This window comes from Podarcis gaigeae, assembly GCF_964106915.1.
Source record: "Podarcis gaigeae genome assembly, chromosome: 3".
Classification (NCBI taxonomy): Eukaryota; Metazoa; Chordata; class Lepidosauria; order Squamata; family Lacertidae; genus Podarcis; species Podarcis gaigeae.
The window spans coordinates 33041725-33058944 of NC_139680.1; the positions used below are offsets into that span (position 1 = coordinate 33041725).

At 40.7% G+C, this 17220-nt stretch overlaps 1 protein-coding gene across 43 annotated transcripts in view; it reads right to left on the reverse strand.

The window, feature by feature from the left end:
• LOC310840285 (dystonin-like) overlaps positions 1–17220 on the reverse strand; it is a 298340-nt gene that overhangs the window by 26574 nt on the left and 254546 nt on the right. For all 43 annotated transcript variants that reach the window (XM_083729601.1, XM_083729632.1, XM_083729623.1 and 40 more), the window contains 10 exons: positions 16633–16806; positions 14734–14889; positions 12664–12861; positions 11801–11929; positions 9856–10026; positions 7885–8040; positions 7419–7625; positions 5628–5747; positions 1365–1534; positions 179–338 (listed from right to left, as the gene is read on the reverse strand). In XM_083729601.1, coding sequence (XP_083585727.1) covers positions 179–338; positions 1365–1534; positions 5628–5747; positions 7419–7625; positions 7885–8040; positions 9856–10026; positions 11801–11929; positions 12664–12861; positions 14734–14889; positions 16633–16806 — 1641 coding nt within the window. The remainder of the gene's footprint in view (positions 1–178; positions 339–1364; positions 1535–5627; positions 5748–7418; positions 7626–7884; positions 8041–9855; positions 10027–11800; positions 11930–12663; positions 12862–14733; positions 14890–16632; positions 16807–17220) is intronic.

Here is a 17220-nt window from a genome sequence, read left to right on the forward strand (position 1 = left end):
AAGCTCTTTTCCCTCTCCAGCCAGTTTTTATACCACAGGCCAAGGTTTTTAACCTATTGAACGGGCTCATCAATCTTTCTTAAAAGTTACAAATTGACCCAAGAGGCATTTACTCAAAATGCTTTGAACAGCTTGATTCAAAATAATATGAAAATGACTGTAATTTTGTGGCCATTACTTTGTGATTATCTATTAAGTTCATCACTAAATCAATGTCTCCGTGCACAGGCTGATCTTCGGCCAGCTGCGGTTCCACTTTGTACAGCCAATCTATGAGAGCTTGAAGAGCATCAGTAAATTGCCCAGAAAACAGCAGCGCTTCTTCCAGTTTGTTTTGTCTGAAGTGGGAAAACAAGACAGACACAGTGAAAAGGGGGGGGGGGAGAGTGATTGCAGATCTACAGGCACCCTATGCCCACGCACTCAGCAATATGACTCTAACACCATAAATCTAGGTCTTTTAGGATTCATCCTACCTCCTGCAGCTTCCTTCATTTACAGCCTCTCCACAGTGACATTTCTGCTTCTATCTTGCCAACTACTAGTTCCTACTTCCTAGACCCCTCGCCCTGCCTCCAATCAGTCGCTATTCCAGGGGCTACATGCTCTTCCAGTTTTACCACCACCCCTTCCTCTCTTCCAACTGGGCTGGGGGAGTTTTCAGAGGTAACAATAAACAAAACAAAATGTTCTGGCTTTACACACCTCTCTATCAAGACCAAGTGGAGGAGCCAAATGAATATATTGTTCATATATTCAGGAGACAAGATTTGAGCTCAAACTTAGAACTAAAGGAATATACAACATAAAGAAAAGTGCGTAGGAGTTGGACCATGCACTTCCCATTTCACAGGACTCTTGAAATGGAGCTCTAAACCATCCCAGAGACTTTGGCTGAATAGGAAATGGGTCTCCTCTGCCTCCAGCCACTCTTGGAAGAACAAACCAATACCTATTCTGCAGCTGGCTTATTCTGAGATTTTGGCTCCCATTTACTCTGCATCCAGTGCATTTCCAATGCTGGTTTGAGAAACAGTGTACACATGATGCTAGAGATAATCCACACCTATCCTTTATCTAGCCTGTCATTCCTTATTAAATGCTGCATTTCTGATGCCTTCTCCCCTTCCCAATCAGCTTAATCTTAAGCGAATAATGTGTACACAGTCTTAAACACTCTAAGGAATGGGGAAGTGGAGCCAAGAACCTACATCCTCTGCTCAAAGTGAGACTCTCATAATTTTATTCTGACCAGGGACATTCGCTGAAGACCAGCTGGGGAAAGGAAAATGGGATGATAAGGAGACCTAGCTACTGCTTTATAGAACCTCTTTTAAGTAAGATGCAAAGCTTTTTTGTCTTACCTTTCTACAGATTTCCCACATACTGTATCCCATTTGTCTCTGAGTTCACTCAGCATATCATCCAGTTTCAGATTGTCATCAGCTAGGGAAGTTTTTTCTTTCAAAGCACGTCCACTTCTATTTGTGGTGTCATACACAGAATGTTTAGCTCCAAGAGCCTTCTGGAACTCCTGTTCAAGAAAGAGACTCAATATGAAGCACACAACACACATAACCTACACAACGTATTTTGTGCCGTTTGGAGACGAAGACCACACTCACACATCATGGTAATCCATAAAGCATGGCTTATAATGCATGGATGAATTATGCCCACTTCACTTTTCCCATCTCAGGTGCAGAGGAAATGAATCAGCTACGATCCCTGGCTTAGCGTTACATCTGAACCAGGGATCTTGGTTTGTTTCTCTCCCAAGAAACCACAATTTCTAGCAAAGCTCCGCTTTTGGCATAGCAGTCATGGCTTGTTGACAGTGAAATAAAGCATGATCCCAAAGCAAAGGATCAGGGTTTGAGTCTTCTGTGTATTAGTAGGGAGGAAATAAACAGCCCAGCTAGGCATGTTCATGGTCAATCATTATCTATGATTTATCAGATGTGTGAACAGGGCCAAACACAATGAATGAGATTTTCATACAAACTACATTTAGCAAGGAAATATCATGAAATGTCACCGGGATATTTAGATTCCAGAACCCGCTGGCATTTATTCCAGAATATACCTCGTGTCCCTGGGATCAATAAGACTATCAATCAAATGACTTTAATTGAGCAATTAAAATAAGTTATGCAAGAGAAATGGTAGCAAGGCATTGGTGCCCAGCTTGAAGTGATAGTCCACAAGTTTGGACTGTCTTCTACAAAGCATTTACACCAAATCACTAGCATTCAAATCAATGTAGAAGTCAATGTTAAATCATCTGAAACCCAATACCTTAAGTTTACTGACTTATGGACTAGAATAAAGAAGCTACACTGGAAAATATTGTTCCATTCTTTACCATTAAAAAAGGAACATGACAAACCTTTGGTTAACTTGCATTCAGTACACTACTTAACAAAGTATAAAATGCTAAATACTACAGAGAGTGAGTGCCCCCCATGTAAACAATAAAATGCTTGAGTATTTCTGTATTGCTATCTTCTCTGGAGTAGGGCTGTGCTAAGATTATCAAGATGTACATCTATCATGCTTTTGCAAGAAGGCACAAATAAGGAATCCGCCAAAGAAATGTTGGTCAGTAGAAACGCAAGACTCAATTTTGTGAATTCTTTGGTGGCTATATCATTTACAAATATTCTCTAGAATGAAACTCACAAGCAATTACAGTCATTGAATAAAAAAGATTTATCCTACCAATGTCACTTCTGTAAAGTAAATGGAGGTTGACTCGTAATGAGGTGCATATTAACCTAAAAATGGGGAGGAGGTAGCTGATGTGGTGACCTAAATATGATTTGGACCTCCAGTAGCCCCAGCCAACATGACAAATGGTCAGGGATGATGGGTGTTGTAGTCCAGCAATTTTTTGAAGGATACCCCTGCCTTAAAAAATATCAATATTCTTTTTTTAAAAAATCCTTGAAAAAGGGATTAAGACAAACTACACGGCCCATTCTTTCTTCACTGACTTCTAAATATAACATGCAAAGAACTTGGTGGTGGTTGGGGACTGATAAAAAGCCAATGAATACTCCTTCAAATCTTTGGCAATATGTAACAAATATGAGACAGCTCATTTTTAGAATCTTCATTTCTTGAAAACTCCCAAAGAACAAAGCCAAGTTATTCCATATATCAAATAGAGCCTAGTCTACGGTCTTTAGCCTTAGATACTAAAAGCATTAAAACCTTCAACAATAACTCAATGGTTTACTTTATAAAAGGAAGATTGAAAACATACAGCAACCAAAGGCATGCAACATACAAATATTTGCTAAGAGGAGTAGCTAGGATTTTTTGAGGCTATTTTATGACTGTCCATGTATCGGGGGAATGAGAGGTTAATAGAGGTGGACAAGTCAGTATGTTTCCAGTGTGTGTCAGTTTACCAAATGTGCATTCATAAATCCATTCCACTCCTTTTCTGAATTAATCTGCATTTTTGAATTTAAAAACAACATGAAAATTTGAATCTTTTTTTAAAAAAAATATTTCTAAAAATGTTTTCCCACAAAAGACCCATTTCTAAACATACTAGTTGCCAGCTGAGTGTAAAAATCCAGTCCCAGAAGTAGACTGGTGGCCATTCTGAGCTCTTTTAAAACTCAAAATCCTTCCAGAATGCACATACTGATGGGATTATCATCTGATCAGGGGCGAGGTCTGTAGATAAGTGGTAAGACCCATCCCATGCATAGAGAAGGTTCAGTTCCTGACACCTCCAGGTATAGAATATTCCTGTGTGAATTCTGTGTGAAATGACATCCAGTTTGGTATAAGGCAGCTTCTGGTGTTCAGAAAAGGCAGTGGAAGTCATAATTAAGCAGAGCTGCTGGTTGATATGAATCTACTTGCGCGTTATCTTTTATTTATAGTAATGATCTTACCCATTCATCTAGTCAAGACAAGTTTTAACACCCTGTACATCCATATAGAGTTTTTGGCACTAGGACTCAGTAAACTGTGTATAATGAAGGGGAAAGTGCTGAAAGCTAATTCAAAGGCCTCAACAGTCAATTTTATTCACACACTGTTTGATTGTAATAAAACAAGGAATATTAAAAGTATCAATAAAAACAGCTAAAACAATAAATAAGAATTAAAAGTAAAGGGACCCCTGATCATTAGGTCTAGTCGCGGATGACTCTGGGGTTGCGGCGCTCATCTCGCTTTACTGACCAAGGGAGCCGGCGTACAGCTTCTGGGTCATGTGGCCAGCATGACTAAGCCGCTTCTGGTGAACCAGAGCAGCGCACGCCCGTTTACCTTCCCACCAGAGCAGTACCTGTTTATCTACTTGCACTTTGACGTGCTTTTGAACTGCTAGGTTGGCAGGAGCAGGGACTGAGCAATGGGAGCTCACTCCGTCGCTGGGATTCGAACTGCCGACCTTCTGATCGGCAAGCCCTAGGCCCTGTGGTTTAACCCACAGCGCCACCTGCGTCCCAATTAAGAATTAGAGATAGGTAAAAGAGGCTAAAACACACATCTACCTTTCTGGATAGGCTTGCCTAAACAAAAATGTTTTAAGGCAGGCTTCCTTAAACTCCAGGTGTTTTGAGACTACAATTCCCATCATCCCTGGCTACTGGTCCTGCTAGCTAAGGATCATGGGAGTTGTAGGCCAAAAACATCTGGGAGGGCAGAGTTTGAGGAACTCCGTTTTAAGGGATGGCAGAAAGAGTACAGTAAAGGTACCTGCCTGATGCAGACAGACAGGGAGTTCGAAAGTGTAGATGCTGCCACATGGAAACAATGGTTTCTTACAAAAGGATCAAACCTCCTAACAAGAAGCACAGTGGAAGGCAAAACAACAACAACAACGACAAAAACTAGCAGTGGATGTGCAAAGCAAACAAAGCATTAAGAAAGAGTGTTTTGTTTTTTTAAAATTTGATTGACAACCAAGATATTGAGAGTGCTAGGCAGACCAAAGTAACAGTAATTCTTGAACTTCAGCATACAAGTAGTTTTGCGGAGCATATAATCCCTGTGCACAGCGTGTCCCTTTCCCTATCTCCATTCAGAAGAGGCCCAGGTTTTAAAGATTACTTTTCATCTGCACATCACCAGATTTATGTAAAGGCGCTTGACAGCTGTGGACCCTTAACAGAAAAACTCTCTTTTTTCCTTCTGCAACGTTCATTTGTGTTGTTGATATTACTTTGCTTATTTTTTTGAGATAGGCTGGCTTGTTTTTTTGTTTTTGTTTTTTTAAAAAAAACATGTTACAAATGGTGATCCACACAATCTCTGAGCCTGTCTTGAGTGTAGTTAAACTCTAGCAGATCCTATTGTCCTATAACATTGCACACAGAAAAAAATAGCATAGTGCCCTTTATCTTGTTCCTATGATTCTTTACTGTTGTGCTTTTCCTTTCCACATGTAGTTTCAGAAGATGGAACCCTGCAGAGAAACCTCCCAGCTTCTATTTATTTTACAAGCTGGAAAACTGCCAGCGTTTGAATTTGATGGTGGCAAACATTCCAACCTAGTGACCAATAAATCTCCCTCCTCCTGCTAATTACACAGTGCTTGGTTCACTGGCTTTCCTGCCATCTGATTGGACAGCCTCTACATTCCATTACCAGTGACTCACCTTATGCTGGGCAAGCTGCATCTTAATTTTGTCTGGATCATTTGCAATTTCAAGCTCTGCATCCAGAGTCTTTTCTGAATCATCCAGCCATTCAGTAAGTTTGTTCCAGGCTTCATGGAACTGTGGAAAAGCAAGATTTTCAATTACATACATTGATAGGCATAGATTATGCATTCAAAACATTCAATGCACATTTAGCTTTGAAAAAATATTAAGGGTTGCATTCAGTTAGGTTTCACTCAGAGTGTATGCACTGAAATTAATGGGTCTAAGTCAGTCATGTCTACTAATTTAAATGGGGAGGATGCAGGGTAGGCGAGGACGGGAAACCAAGTTGCATTGGCAGAACTCAGGGTGCTGGCTTCCACTGGTGCAACAACTTAGTTGAATCAGGCCCACAATATTAAAAGCCAGGCAATCCAGACTGGACTCACACAAATAAATGTTGGACCAAAGGACTATTTCCCTTTTAGAGTGATGCAAATTATTTGAAATTTCTCTGGGATTGCTCAGTCAGCAGAGTATAAGGTTCAAGCCCCATGCTGGGAAAATCCAAGACTCCCAACCTCTATTGACATATCTACTTGACCAGGAGTGGCCCTTTCTGGCCCGAGGGCCACTCTGAGGGTTGCTGAACCCTTCAAGGGCCACATACGCTCAGCGCAAATGCAAATAACATGCTGCCACCCATGCACCCACCACATGTAGAAACATACACTATACATACACACAACATACCTAGAGGTCAATAGAACATGCATACTGTTTTTCTGCCAACATCAGTGCTGGACTAGGAAGAGGGGATCCTTTCCTCCTAGCCCAGGGCTGGAATGAGAACAAGAGGCCCCCAGTTACCCTGCCAATGTGCCTCTTCTCCCTTTGGCAAGGAAACATTGAAAGCAGGACCTGGAGCTCAGGAAACAGAAGGAAGTGCTTCTGTGTCTCTTGAGTTCAGTGTCCTACCTCTGGCATCACAGCAGAAGGGGAAGAGGCACCTTTGCTATTAAGTGGAGGAAGAGGTCCCAAATTTTCTGGGGGCAAGTAAGTTGCCTGACATAGCTTCATGGGTCCCATGTGATCCATGGGTTTGCCACTCTTTCCTTAGACATACTATCTTGTTGGGATGATTCACACATATGATAAAGTGTTGTTTTGAGGGTATTGCAATCATGTAGAGACAGTACTTCTTTATTTTTTATATGGGATGTTGTTTTGTTTAAAAATAGCCCACATGACAACTGAAGCCACATGAAAAACTAACACACATAATCAAAAGTTTGAGTTGCCTGCCTCATGTAGCCATCTCTCTGTCCCACCAAAATATGGGCTCTGATTTTCATCCACCTCCTCTGCACATACATAAAACCCTGAAATGACATGATCCCTACACAGTCATATCCCTTTGATAATGAGCCTCAGCCTAAGTTGACACTACAAAAATGTTGAGAAGGCTAGAAGCACCCATGTAGAGAGGTTGCAATTTGTTTCAGAAAATGGTGGATTAATGGAGATGATTGTGAAAAATAAAATAAGGATGAACTTCCCATGCAAAACAGGAACACTACATCCATATACCACTCTGTTGCTTGGTTGGAAAGTAAAGATTCTACTTTCACTTTTGGTGTCTGGCCTGAAGAAACAGCCATTCTGGTTCCCACTACTTGCCAAACCTGTTGATCTAATATTCCAGTTTCCTTCAGATGACTTAAAGTCATCACACTGTTCATTTAAACATGGGTTTAGTTACAGCAAGGTTACGCTCAAATTGTTATGGAAGACTTGCCACATTACCTGCTTGGCACGCTTCCTTGCATCGTCCAAAGCTCTTCCTCTTTCCACTAAGCGCTGAACTACTTTTTCCCATCTACTCTGGACACTGATCAGCAGATTTTTAATGAGGACAACGTCCTGTTTCTGGCTGAAGTATTTCAAATGTGTTCCAGTTTTGTCCAGCTCAATAATCTGGTCACGATGGGCATTCACTTCATTGGCAAATACCTTGTGAAAGAATGAAAAAAGATAGTATTTGAAAAGCTTCAGAGTCTTCTAGCATGCAGATATATACCTAAGAACTGATGGTGTTATGCACTGCTTTATTGGTCAGAGACACTATAAAATGTCACTTTAAAAAACTGTAAAACGTCTATGGATTTTAATGGTGCTGGCTTGTTTTAAACATTAATACAAGCCAGCCAGCCTGTGGGTCCACAGAACAGGAAGAAGAAAGTTGCACATCTGTTTTTGTTTCTGTACATACCTTGTGTTCATCAATTTGAAATAAGACAGTATCCAAGATAAGACTTGGCCGAGAAGCTACTGTCAAGGTTTGCTCAGCTTGAGTAAGCCAGTTGATGAAGTCCTGCAGTGAGTTGTGGAACTCCATTGCCAAATTGAGAGCTTCTTCCAGTTTGATCTGTAAGAACACACCATAAATTAGCAGCAGTGGACAGTTTATACTAGAAACCATATAAACTTTATAGAGAAATAAACCAAATCATGTCTGAATGTAATTTGGAAAAAGGCCACTGTTGTCCTCTTGCCTCCCCCCCAGTTTAATACTGGTATGCTCTGAATATTTAAACGGCATACAAGGAAAGATATTTCTAAAAATATTTCAGCAGAAACTGACAAAACAAAGAACCTACAAGGACTGAGCAGGCAGAAGAGCATCCAATGCCACATACAGATTCCTGCCACAGTGCTAAATGATGAGCCTTACAAGTATTCAGACAGTAATCCAGGAACATCATTTCAGCTTTGATTCTGCTTGCATGAAAAGGGGATAATATGCAGTTGCATTGCATGAAGGATTAGGAAGATAAAGTTGGGAATTTGCACTGTGGAGACTATCCTTTTTTGCCGAATGCAGGTCTAGTTCAGACAACTTTGGGGCTGGCAAGTCTTTGTGCAGAACAGAAGCTACCCCCCCTCTCTTCCACCATATAGACTACTGCTGTTTCAGATGTTATGAGAGTAAGTCTTAAGCTCCTGTCCTCCCCACTATGGCACAGTCAGAAGGAGAAATTCAATAGCTTTCATTTTTATTTATTAACTATAGCCTTTCATAGCATCCAAACCCATGTGTTTAATCTTAACTATGGCTTGCTGAAATGAAGGGGGGAAAAGCCATAGTTTAAGAAGCTGTCTTGTTTATGCAGTTTATGGTTCAGATGCAGTGCTAAACAGTAGTTTATCCAAAACAGAAGTGGAAGCTTTCGATCTTCCCCTCGGGGCTGCACTGGAGGAGAGGGGAGTGAACAAGGACTCAGCTAGATTGTATATGTGATATAACAGTGTCTACCAGATGGTGCTGTGGAGTCCCGTTTTTCTCTACCTGTTTCCCCTGTTTAAATTTACAACGCATTTAACTGAAACACTTCTTTGATGTGTCTAGAGGCTAGTCTGAGGCTAGCTGTGACTTATCCCCCAATGCTAAACAATGGTTTAGTGATATAATGTGAACTGAGCCCCTTTCTCACACAGCTGAAGAATATAATGTGTTGGGTGTCAACATGGTTTGTCCACAATATCATATGTAACCGTACTGACTACCCAAAGGTTTTGCTGGCCCAGGCCATCTAATACAATTGAAGCAATCCTTTAAATTTACATTATATGAGACTGCAAATACTCCTTTTTCCAAGAATGGCTTCATTTGTTTGTTTAATCATTTCTGTTTCTTATGAACACATTTGTATTTCAGCTGTTTCAAGATGTAATTTATAGTCTGGCTCAGAGTAAACTGTTTATCTATGTTTGGAGTATTTTTTATTTTTTATTTTTTTACAAAAGAATGTCCACCCCCATGGAAAACCATAGCTATGAGTAAGATGCTTATCCAGGAATATGAGGTCGCCTCCCAGAGGGCATGAGAGAGGCCTCATCACTTAAAACTTTTAAGAACTGCTATGTTCAAATGCCAGCAATAAAATTAAAGCATCAGTTCCAAGCTGACAGGATGATGGACTGGGTGGGTAGAAAGGATTTATTCATTCCTTAGGTCTGTGACCTATAGACTACAATAGGGGGTGTTTTCATTTACAAACATTGGTCTGCTGCCATGTAATTTATTGATCAGCTTTTCCAGATGAATCATGATGTGTGACATCATTTACAGGTTTAATTGCATGGATCCCTAGCGCCTGCTAAAAGGAAAATTCTGTATTTGCAATATTCTAATATTAAGACACATTTCAGAGAATTTCCCCATGTTCGATATGCAACATACTTTTCTTTCACTCAGCTTTGTTTCCACCGATTCCCATTTCTCTTTAAGATTATTTATGTCCTGCTCAACATTTGTTTCAATAGTCTCTAGGCATCTTGCAAGCATCTGTAGGCCCTTCTGCATCAGACACTTGTATGTTTCTTCTTTAGCTTCAAAGGCAGCACAGAGTTCCTAAACAAAGAGGGAAAGTATTGCAAATCGTTAATGCATAAACATTTATTCGAAAATGTTACCCCCTTAAAAGTTTCACATATTACTTTAAACATGCTAGCTATATTTTGGGGAGTTAATGTGAGTTGAACAAAGGAGGTGCCACTGTGCATTTCCAGACCTGGACAGTCTGCAGCCCACAACGTATTTCCAGGGGCATGGATATGCCACTTCTCCCTCCCCTCTCCAGGTTCAAAAGAGAGGCTAAAACAAGGGCTGTTCAGAACACAAGAAATAGCCCAGTAAAATCTGATTTACTACTTGTGTGTGTGACAGTCATAAGCTTTGGCCTGTGCCCTTAAATTTCTGCGTGAAATGAACCATCTTACCAGGCCATGGTGATCAAAGCTGATCGAAAACAAAGGCATAACCACAGAAGATTGTGAAGCTGCTTACAGAAAAACCCATCAGCTACGCTTTGCACCTCCGTCAAATATGTAAGGTAAAGGTAAAGGTACCCCTGCCCGTACGGGCCAGTCTTGACAGACTCTGGGGTTGTGCGCCCATCTCACTTAAGAGGCCAGGGGCCAGCGCTGTCCGGAGACACTTCCGGGTCACATGGCCAGCGTGACAAAGCTGCATCTGGCGAGCCAGAGCCGCACACGGAAACGCCGTTTACCTTCCCGCTGGTAAGTGGTCCCTATTTATCTACTTGCACCCGGAGGTGCTTTTGAACTGCTAGGTTGGCAGGCGCTGGGACCGAGCAGCGGGAGCGCACCCCGTCGCAGGGATTCGAACCGCCGACCTTTCGATCAGCAAGTCCTAGGTGCTGAGGCTTTAACCCACAGCGCCACCTGCGTCCCCCTGTCAAATATGTACTTATCGTCTAAGTTAGCTTTTCTGAGAAATATACACCAAGGCTGGGGTGCAAAGAAAGGCAGTTTTGTGTGCCTTGTTTGCCTGGGGCTGGCTGTTCTATTTAAAAGCTGTTTCATTAAAAAAAGGAAGTAGAAAAGCTCTCTCCCACACGTGAGTGCCATTTCTTTACATTCCAAATCTTGGTTGCAATGCTGCACATGCTTGCAGCACCACTGAATGATAACCTAAATCTGAACCTAGTTGCAGTTAAGAACTTAATCTTATATTCTAAGTAGAAGAGGGCAGGCAACTGTTAATGAGGTTTTGGCTCTGAACTACTTCATTCAGACACTGAAAAGAAGAATACCATTGTGCTGTCTGGTAACTTTGCCTCTGTGTACTGGTAACATGAGTTGTATTGATGAGGCAGGAAATTATAAATGGAGAATGTTCTGCAATCATTGGCTAGCTTTTAAAAAAATGTTCTAACAAAAGCTAAGGAACAATAGAATAAGCTCTCAAATTTGAGACTGCAAGTAAATTCAAAAACAATCTGGTTTAAAGAAGAGGATATACAGAAAAGGAAAAAAGAAAAACTCAACTGTCTGAGCAGTACTCAGCATTATTTTACAGGGAAGAAAAAGACTTTAAGGGTATTCTTGATGACTCTAGTACTCAGCTAAACTTTATAGCTGAGTAACAGAGTCATCAACGATACCCTTAAAGATCTTTTTCTTCCCCGTAAAATAATGCTGAGAACTGCTCAGACATACACATGTACTGCTCAATCAGTTTTGCTACTTAGTAAATTACCAAAAAAATAAGAGAGTGTTCTCATTAAACCTTACAGGCATTTCACTTTGCAAATGTTTCACTACAAACGGCCACAAAAGTTTAGCTTCCAAATTGGGACCATCTGCAATATTGAGATCCTTACCATATGGATATTAAGCTGTTCTCTTGCAGTCTCTGGTAAACCACCAACTGGTTTTGATGCCAAAAGCTGACGCTCCGTTTCTGTCAGCCATTGTTGCAGATCTTCAACTTCACCATGGAAACCTTGGGCCTAAGCGATACATCACCACAGCATTTCAGAACATATTTCAATAACCTAACATGCTACATCAGCTAAGGGGTTGTAAATGTTGAACCTATGAAATCAGACTTAAGAAAAAAAAACTCTAAAAAGAAATGCTACTAAACCAGAGATATCCTCTGGAGTAAAAACTGCAAATTGTTGTCTGTATAATGAAACAGGGTAAAATGTGAAAGAAAGAAGAAGGAAGGAAGGAAGGAAGGAAGGAAGGAAGGAAGGAAGGAAGGAAGGAAGGAAAGGCCCACAAACATTACATCAATTGTATGAAACTTTTATTGGAGATATATAGATGTGGGTGTTTGCTAATTATATTTTATATTTCAAATAATTCCAATTGGAAATGCATTTTTTAAAATCCATACAGTAAATATGACTGCAAATATTAATTACAGTACAGTTAGGCACAGACAGAGAAAAACTGCTGTGCAAATGGGTACTTAAGCACACAAACTCAGGTTCAGTGATAGTTATGATCTATAGCTTGATACTTCAAATTATTGCTAGTTCTCCAAGGGCACAATCCAGCCAAAGTTATCCATTTCTGAGTCCTACAATTTCAGTGACAGAGAGCTAACTAACTGGGTTCCCAATTTTCCTGTGGAAATCAGTAGGACTGTAAAAGAACCTAACATTGGCTGAAATGTGCTCAAATATATTAATTTGATGCAAGTTTATTTCCCTTTTGTTCAGTTTCTCATACACACCTGGATCAAAGCACTGTCCAGCTGCAGCTTCCTCTTTTCTGTTTTTTCCAAGACATTTTGCCATCGCTGATTCAGAAGTTCCAGCTTGCTTTGCAGATTGCTCGCTTCTTCAACAGCACTTGACTGAATAAGGTCATTTCCTGCTTTCTTAACTGTTTCCACAGTGGACTGGTGAGCCAAGACATCATTTTGCAGCACCTGCAGTTACAAACATGTCACGCCTCGCCGTATTTTAAAAACGCTAATTTCACTCAGTTGTACTAAAGTGGCAACATAATAATATCAGTAAAAAACTTTGCGGACAGTATTTAAGAATAGCACATACAGGATTCAGAGTCTGCCTAAGGGAATGGGACTATCATTAATAGTTTACAATTATCCCTGACCTAACAGCATTATCTTTACTACCAAAAAATCATTACATATTTTAGTGTGCTCTATTTATAAAAGAAGCTATGACCATTTTTCTTTACTATCATGTTTTTCTTTACTATGATAACTGTTTATTCTCTCCTAATAGGAAAGTATTTCTTACAACATTACTGTAATGGTTGATACAAAGGGAATCCAGACATGATAGCATCCCATTAACTTAACTAGGAGGCATGGGCATTCACAAGAATTATTTTTTTTGGGGGGTGGGCATCTAGTCCAGCATCCTGTTTTCACAGTGGCCAACCAAATGCTTCTGGGAAATGCAAAAGCAGGACTTGAGCACAAGAACACTCCCAATCTCCTGTGCTTTCCAGCAACTGGTATTCCGAAGCACTGATGACTCCAATTGTGCAGGCATATTGTTCATGGTTAGTAGCAATCGATAGGCCTCTTCTCCATGCATTTTTTTCTAATCCTATTTTAAAGCCATCTTGGTTGGCAGCCAACAATGAAGGTGGGGGAGCAGCCTAATTTCTCTCCATGTAGTAGAATACTGTCCACATATTTCGTCTCCTATTATGCTCCTCCTATTATCCTATTCATTATAGAAACCTGCTATTTTTAAAAAATGAAAGCTCTGAGTTTGAGGATTATGGTTCAGTCAAGAGAGAGGTGCAATTGCCTGTCCCCATGGGTAGCTCCTCCTATTTAGGACTTCTAAGGATGGCTAAGTGGCCAAAGCATGGGGAGTGCATCAAGGCTCAAAGTATATGGGTTCAGGGGTGTTATGTAACATTCTGCTAATTTCTTCATAAAATTATGCCAAGCTATCCAAATCTTCCTATATGCCGAACCCTGTGAGAATGGACATTTGCATCCCAAATCAAGAGAAACATTTTTAGGGAGTTTGAAGAAAAAGGTATTTAAGTCAATGGGCAAATAAAGAGAATTTGCCATATGAAAATAACAGAAATGGATGTTTGTTGCAGGAATCATTAAGTGGATTGATCCTATGTGTAACATTCAGATTTGGGGTAAGAGAAATGAAATTATATCACCGTAATGGTCTTCATAGTGCAGGAAAGGGAAACTTACTGTGTATGATGTGATTTAGTGAAGTGAGAACTATGTTTGAATACACTCTCACTTCTGTGTTACAAGTCGAACATGGAAAAAGATTTATTATTCATTGTTTTAAATAAATGTCCATCAATTTGAAAAAGTCAAACTTCTATTACAGAAACAGGTGCCACTTTTTCTCCCCTCCACTCTTTTAGGACAATGGCAACTGCTTGCCAAGTTCCTGAATTTTTTGATGATCAAAGAGGAAGTACTCTCTAGCATGGAAGACTTAAATGAGCAGGAAGTACCTAAGAGTGAGTGTTTGCTGAACCCTTTCTGTACCTGCAATTCATTTATTAAGCCACGACAGGTATGTGATGCTTTGCCAAGAATACGTTGTTGTTTTTACCAATGAGATGTTCTGAACCATCCATGACTGGGAAACGTAAAAAAGGGAGGAAACAGCAATATCTGTATGTTAGCAATTAAGTTTTGTAATACAAATTTATCTTTGGGCTTGCATCCTTTGAAATCATGATTTGGTGATGTACGAAAATGCTCTTTGCAAATGTTGCCATAAAAAGGATCCAGATATATCTAAAACAGTGAATCTCAGAATTCTCAGTTACGTACATGATGTTTGGCCAGCTCAATTTCAATAGCCTTGGGGTCACCACCCACAGGTTTCTGTTCATTCAGCAGGTCCTCTGTATGGGTGAGCCATGCGAGCAACTCATCCAGGGCATGTTGGAACTGCCCCAAAGCCAACAAAGCGCCTTCCAGCTTATGCTGTAAAAAAAGGGGGAATGGATGGAATTATTACTTTATGTTAAGGCCGCAAGCGACTTAAAATGTCCTTAGTTGCATCAAACCTCAAATGAATGATTGCAATAAGGCAAGAGTGGTCAGCAAGGAGGTGCGTCACAATGCACCTGGCCTCCTGGCAGTGGAGTCGCTGCCAACTATTGAGAGGTGAGGCAGCCAGCAGTTTGACACTGTGCAGGTTGAACAGCAGAGCCTATCTAGCACTCCCACCAACATGTCCACCCAACACTCAACCTCCCCACCACCTTGTCCTGCACCCTCTTGGTGAGCAGCAGCGACCCCACTCCCAGGATGCCAAAGGCAAAGCGCCGCCCCCTCCCCTTTGTCACCAACTGCTCCTGGAATAAGAGATGCCATCTAAATTTTATGTAATGCGCTTGAATGCAGCAACATTATCTGCAAACAATTCTAGGCAGATGACACAAAGCTGAAGTTCTTTTGCAATTATTTATTTTTAGAAATCCATCCCAGGATGAGCTGTGATATAAAAGGCATCATTTTATCATCCAAGGAACTTGGATAGTTAGTCAAAGAGACAGAGTTGATCAACACCAACTACTGAGCTTCGTGTTTGGGTCAGAATTTGAAGATGGAGCTCCACCATCGAAACCCAACCATCTCTCCCCATGTACCTCATATGTCTGATGTAATATTGTGGTGTAGCAACTTACAATAAACCACTGACCCTAAACACACTGGAATATGTTCTCCTGCCATCTGCTTGGGGCAGGGACTAGCATATGTTTTGCTAATGCACTTTGGTGAACCCATAGAAATAAATAAAAATAACTATGGGGTACAGCTTCTAGCTTCATAGCTACAACAACAACAGCCTGATTTGCAGGAAACATCTGCTGCCCGGAAGCTTATTGGAAATTGCTCCGTGTGGCAGCTGTCTCCTTGTGTCAAATTGCTCTTCTGTAGTGGCTCAATTTGTGGATCTTAAGATTTTGACCATACTACCCTAAAATATAGCTCAATTTAAAGTTTGCATTGCATTTCCATAGCACTGCAGAAAATCCCCTAAGCTCAGGGTTTCCAAACCCCTTTTCCCCCCATGACCACTAAAAAATGTTGATGGTCTTGGTGGGCCATTCCATGATTTTTCTGTCTGTTGTAGCAACTGTAATGTAACATGCTAGATGCTTTATGATTTTAAGTGATATTTTTATTGCTTTTTTATTGCTATAGAGGTGGAAGGGACCCTGAGGGTCATCTAGTCCAACCTCCTGCAAATCAGGAATCTCAGCTAAAGCATCCATGACAGAGGGCCATCCAACCTCTGCTTAAAAACCTCCAAGGAAGGAGAGTCCACCACCTTCTGAGGGAGTCCGTTTCACTGTCGAACAGCTCCTGCTGTCAGAAAGTTATTTCCAGTGTATTGTATTTTGCTGTAGCACAATTTGCATTCCAATCAATTCAAATTGTACTACACTAAAAATACGATGCAATATGTTAACTGAAAATAATAAATAAAAAAACTGTTAAAAAGTAATAATATGAGTATTTGATGCCGACCTGCTATGGATTACCTGAATAAAAGGCCAGTTTTGAGAACTCCTTCCCTAGGTCCCGTAATAAACTTTGACACACAAGTGAGTTTCCATGTAGAAACTGTTGCTATTGAAATTTCAGAGCACGAGTGTCAGAGAACATGCATTTCATGGCAACATAAGGCAGAATATTACCCTTTCAGTTTCCATTTACCTGGCGGCTAACAATTTTATCCTCCAGACTTTCCCACAACAGCTTAAGTTCAGACAAGGGGTCTTGTACGGTGTGCTTATCACTCTCCTCTGTCACCTTCTTCAACAACAGCTCTGCTTGGTGGTTCAGCCGTTCCATTTCAATCTGCTGCTGATAGGCTTCTTTCTTAAATTGCTGTGGAAACCAAGGAAGACAATAGTCAACAATGAATATCACCTAGAGAAGAGTGCTTAGTAGGATGCTCTGTCCTTATTTCAAAATTGCCAAATAGGTCACACCGGATATTTCTGCCCCTGGATTTCCAATAACCAAGGCATGTGTTTTCTCCAAATTAACACAGAAGGCACGCTTCACTCCTGCACCGGAAAAGAAAACGCATCCAGCATGCAAAAGCAGGAACTTTTAAAACAAATTTAAAAATCAGTTTGTGTGTGTGCGTGTGTGCACGTGAATGCAGTAGCATCTGCTGCACCTGAGTGTTTGTTTCCTGTCTTCCCAATGCCATCCATTGCTGCTGCTTACCAAGAGGGACAGTAGCAGAGCCAAGGCAACAGGTGTGGGTACAGAAGTGGGAGCATCTGTACCCAC